At 39.6% G+C, this 5,645-nt stretch overlaps 1 protein-coding gene and 1 pseudogene across 1 annotated transcript in view; both read left to right on the top strand.

Annotated features, from left to right (window-relative positions):
- Window positions 1–2,706, top strand: part of TEX43 (testis expressed 43) — a 5,676-nt gene extending 2,970 nt beyond the window's left edge. The window contains exon 3 of the mRNA XM_010846318.1: window positions 2,472–2,706. Coding sequence (XP_010844620.1) covers window positions 2,472–2,681 — 210 coding nt within the window. The 3' untranslated portion in view covers window positions 2,682–2,706. The remainder of the gene's footprint in view (window positions 1–2,471) is intronic.
- Window positions 2,707–4,793: 2,087 nt separating this feature from the next.
- LOC104993200 lies at window positions 4,794–5,241 on the top strand (annotated as a pseudogene).
- The last annotated feature ends 404 nt before the right edge of the window (window positions 5,242–5,645 follow it).

Raw genomic sequence — 5,645 nt, forward strand, 5'->3', positions numbered from 1 at the left:
GATCAGCCCTCGGGAGTTTCTTTTGGTAAGGGAAATGATGCTAAAGCTGAAACTCCAGTACTTTGGCCACCTCATGCGAAGAGTTGACTCATTGGAAAAGACTCTGATGCTGGGAGGGATTGGGGGCAGGAGGAGAAGGGGACGACAGAGGATGAGATGGCTGGATGGCATCACTGACTCGGTGGACATGAGTCTGAGTGAACTCCGGGAGGTGGTGATGGACAGGGAGGCCTGGCGTGCTATGATTCATGGGGTCCCAAAGAGTCGGACACGACTGAGTAACTGATCTGATCTGATTACCAAGATCAAGAGAATTAACACATTCATCATCTCCCCTAGCTAACTTTTTTCCTTGTAGTAAGAATGCCTCAGATGTACTCTCAGCAGCTGTCAAGTACACAGTACCATTTTATTAACTATAGTCACTATGTTGAACATTAGACCCTTAGAACTTACTCTTCTTAAAACTGAAAGTTTGTACCCTTTGTCTCATTTCTTCCTCTTCCCAGGCCTTGACAACCACCATTCTAACAAAAGTTGTTTGGTGCACCTGCCACATAAACTTGTAAACAAAAGTTAAATAGCAATATCTTACTCAAATACCCCAATTATAAACTTAAAATAGACAAACCAAAAGATATCAGAAATATATGTCTACACTTGTTCTACATAATGCCAACTCACAGTTGTTAAGTTCATCAGTCGTAGGCACCATTAATTTCAAGGCTGTAGTACAGAGTGTGTATTTTTTTATTGAAGTATATTTCATTTTCAATGTGTTAAATTCTGCTGTACAACAAAGTGATTCAGTTATTTATATATATATATACACATATATATATACACACACACACACACATATATATATATACCCACATTCTTTTTTATATTCTTTTCCATTAATGGTTTATTATAGGAGATTGAATATATTTCTCTGTGCCATACTGTAGGACCTTGTTTATCCATTCTATATATTCTAATAGTTTGCATCTGATAATCGAAAACTCCCAATCCAACTCTCCCCTACCTCTCTTCCCCCTTGGCAACCACAAGTCTGTTCTTTGCAGAGAGTGTTTTTACAGCTGTACTGCATACTCAGGTTGAAAGCTATGTGAACAGTTTGGCTAGATTTATAGATAAGACTCCTTGTTCACTCAGTGCTTCTATTCAATACTCAGCAATTTCAAAACATTTTCCAAATTCAGATTGACCATTCACTTGTGAAAAGGTAAGTTGTTTCTTTAAAAGAGAATATAATATTCTGTAATAATCAGACAACAAGAAGTTTCAAGTTACGATTCCTAGGAAGAAATGTGTATATGTAACTAATTTCCACATTTCTAATCAATAAGCAATTAATGTTGAATAAGAATATACTTTACCAAAACAGATATTATAAAATGTGAATATTATATATGAAACATTTCTATTATTCTTGACCTTACTCTTTAGAGCTATAATTTAGCATAAATTTTTCATTGTTATTTCACTTCTGCAATTTAGTTGACAGTATTCCTAACAGTTTTAAAGTGTAATTAACAACTGGTGTATGGAGCATCTATCTTACAGAGTAAAAGTGAAAACTAACCGAGAATTATAATGAAGTGAATGTGCGCTGAGTAAATGGTAGCTTTGCTTTACTTCCATTGTACGATTTTTCCTATAGGAGATGAAATAGCTATTTAACAACATAAAAACAAGAGCACAGCATAGGAGAGAGGGGGCTGCAAGACCAGGCCAGACTTTATTCAGCAATATCAGAGAATCAGAAATAGATGTACAATTCAGATAATAACCTCTTACTACAGATAATAAGTAACTGTTACCTATCCAACCACAGTTGCAGCAGCCTCTGCATACTCTGCAGCTTATTTTACTTTGTGTTGTTGTTTCGTTTTTCAGTGGTGTCGACTCTTTGCGATCCCATGGACAGTAGCCCACCAGGCTCCTCTGTGCATGGGATTTCCCAGGCAAGAATACCTGAGTGAGTTGCCATTTCCTTCTCAGGGATCTTCCTGACATAGGGATGGAACCCAAGTCTCCTGCACTAGCAGGCAGATTCTTTACCATTGAGCCACCAGGGAAGCCCTAAAAAGAGCTTTGAAAGTCAGCAAAAGATTTTTCATTCATATATAATGTTTTATTCAACACTCAAAGAATTGTTTAATAATTCCCATTTTATATTTGAGAAAACTGAGTCCCACAGTGCATAAATGACTTGTACAAGGACACATAAGTGGTGAAGCTAAAGGTCAGTGACCTGACTCCAAGTTTAGAGTCTGCAGCCCACACCACTGGCTCTTCCTGTTGGTTGGAAGACACCAGTTAGCACTGCTTTTTTTAAAAAAAGGGTTATTGCTCTGCCCACTAGAGATTCCTTCTTGACAGTAACAGAAAAACTACTGGGCAACTTCCATCTTAATAAAGTAATTTTTGGTGTGATATACAGCAGATTTTTTTCTTCCTCCTAGCACGCAGAAGCATGTGGGATCCATGCTGGCCCTTTGGAAGACTCTCTGTTTTTGGATCACAGTGAAAGGCTTTGCCATGGGGAAGATCGTAAAGTTGTCTTGAAGAAAGGCCCACCAGAAATAAAAATTGCAGATGTGCCTCTGCATTCCCCTCTCTCCAGGTACCAAAGCACTGTGATTTCCCATGGCTTCAGGAGGCGACTGATCTGATTGAAGAATAAAATAATCAAGTAGTTCAGTCTCTCCCTCTCTCTCTTCCATAAATATTTCACCTACAGGTTTAATTTATTCAAAGGCTATAAGGCAACTGCATATTTTTTTACATTATTATAGCCTAGAAAGAAAATAGTCTCTGAGAACACCTGAGATGAAGTAGAGGAGCAAGGAAAACTGTTTCACTGAAATTAATTTCAGAGAAAGTAGTTAAGAAACAGCAGACTGATCCAGAACCACCATCTATCTTCACCACACTCCTCTACCTTTTTTTCCTCCTCATTCCATCCTTAATATTCACCTCTTCCAAAACTCAATGTCAGGTAAACCAAACTGAGATAGAGTTGGAGGATGTGGGATTATTTTTGCTACTTTTCTGATTGCCCCAACACCTTTCTCTCTGCCTCCCTCACCAACACACATACCCCTAAGGCTAAAAGAGACTGGTAACTAACCAATATGGTTATTAGAAGTGTTTGGTAGACAACTTTATGATGCATCATATAATTTTAGCTGAGATATACTTTCCATATTGGTTCAGTGTATTCAAGTATCAATATCCTACAGCAAAGAATTGATTCACATAACTTAAGAAATAAGAATGACTATGTGTAAAAATGATGCACTGCTGTGGAAGACAGTATAGTGGTTTCTCAAATAATTACACACAGAATTACCTTATGATCCAGCAATTTCAATTCTAGGCATATGCCCCAAAGAATTAAAAGCAGTGACTTCAACAAATATTTGTACACCAATGTTCACAGCAGCATTATTTATTATAGCCCAAAGGTAGAAACAAATGTCCATCAACATTTGTTGGGGAGGAAAAAATTTTCCTCTATTCTTCTAGGTTCTTCTGATGGGTTTAAGAATTGAATTGACATGAGACAGATTAACAGGAGAAAATCAAACAAACGTTAAATAACATGTATTCATGGGAGAGACCCGGGAAAACTGAGTAACTCACCAAAATGACTGAAACCCTCACTTTATATATCATCTTCAGCTAAAGACAGAAGAGGATTGGAGAATAGTGGTCTGGGCTTCAAAGAGGAGGAAGGTAATTGACATGGAGACAGAAAAGCAAACGTTCTGTAAATGTTTGTTGGGCCATGCAGAAACAATATGACATAGAGTGGAAAGAGATCTCGAGCGTTTCCCCCACCATACCTTGCTCATGTTTTTGCAGACATCTCTGGCGAAAGCTCTATTCTTATAATAAGCCTATCTAAATTCCTTTAGGCACTTTAGGGTACCTGGCTCAGTGACAGTCTCCTCACCCAACAGTATCAATTATTCTGTTCTACTTAATTTTCTCTAATTTTGTGTGACCCTCTAAATTACATCCTAGTAAGTGATTCTCTTTCAGATTATTCCTCATCTAATTTCACTCTCTTAAATGTAAACTGTAATTTGTGCCTATGGCTTCCTTCTTTAAAAATTCCAGGGACTTCCCTGGTGGCCCAGTGGCTAAGACTCTGAGCTCCTAATGAAGAGGGCCCCCTGGTTCAATCCCTGGTCAGGGAACTAGATCCCACATGCTGCAACTAAGAGCCCACATGCCTCAATAAAAAACGTGGCTCAGCCAAATAAAAAAATATGCTTTAAAAGATTCCCTATTCCACTGTGGTTTAATTTAAAACTCTGAATTTCTCCCCAAGAGAGCAGATTATCATGCTGCATCTTGGCCCAGGTGGGTTCATCCCCATGAGTGGTAAATCTCTGAGATTTCCAGGGTCAGAAATGCCAAAGGATATATTTTACACATATTGAAAATATTGAGATCATATTTAACCATTGCTAATTAGCTTCCAGCAGGCTAAGGGGCCGCCAGGAGCAGGTGAATAGGTGTGTCCCACACAGGGGTGTCTGGCAGAGAAGGTGAGCAGTGGCTGGAATGGAGCCAGCACTACACTCCCCGAGCTCTGTGCACTTCAGTGCACAACTGGGGCCCTGGCAATACAGGGGCCAGTTCCAAAGTCTTCACTACGACTTCTCTGGCTTTTCACGTGATTTACCACTAGAAGCCTGCCTGTCAGAAAGCGTCTTTCTTCTTTTAAGAATGTGCCCAAAACAATGACCACTGCTGAAGCACCAGCAGCCAAAATGAAGTTCAATTCTTTTGTGGCTTCTCATCAAAGCAAGAACCAGAAAAGTCACATCAGTGCACTTCCCCACGTTCACAGGAAGAGTATGTCTTCCCCTCTTTCCAAAAGAGCTGAGACAGAAGAGCAGTATTCGATCCGTGCTTATCTGAAAGGATGAAAAAGTTCAGATTTTGCGAGGGCCCTGCAAAGAGCAGCAAACTGGCAACACAGCCCGAGCTTATGGGAAGAAGTATGTCACAGACACTGAGTGCAGCAAGAGGAAGCTAATGGCACAGCTGTCCACGTAGGCATTCATCCCGGCAAGGTGCTTGTCACTAGACAAAAGCCCGACAAAGACCGAAAACGATCCCAAATCTCGCCAAGTAGGAAAAGCAAGGGATAGACATAAGGAAGAAACAATTGAGAAAATGCAAGAATCATTAGCAACTTCCATTAAAAACTGTTAAAATGGGACTGCCCTGGTGGTCCAGCGGTGAGGAATCTGCATCTCCACTGTAGGGGTGCCGGTTTGATCCCTGGTTGCACATGCTGCACAAAAACAAAAACACTGTTAAAATGAAAAAAAAGGAGAATGTGGCAAAATATGTGGGATAGAAGGCTGGATTAAAAAGTCAGGATGTATCAACTTGTGTGGATAAGAAGAATGCCTATGACCAGATAACAGTGCTGGAAGCCAGAACATCAGAATGTTTACAATATGAGTTCTGAAAGGTGGAGTTATCTTTCTTATTTACATCCTCATATCTTTATAAGTTATCTGCAGCAAACACTGCTGTATTTTACCTTTGCAGACACTGCTCCCCACATGTGGAAGGCTCTCCTTTCTATTCTGCTGTCAAGAGTTTCATAT

Source organism: Bison bison, unplaced genomic scaffold (genome assembly GCF_000754665.1).
Source record: "Bison bison bison isolate TAMUID 2011002044 unplaced genomic scaffold, Bison_UMD1.0 scf7180017864235, whole genome shotgun sequence".
Classification (NCBI taxonomy): domain Eukaryota; kingdom Metazoa; phylum Chordata; class Mammalia; order Artiodactyla; family Bovidae; genus Bison; species Bison bison.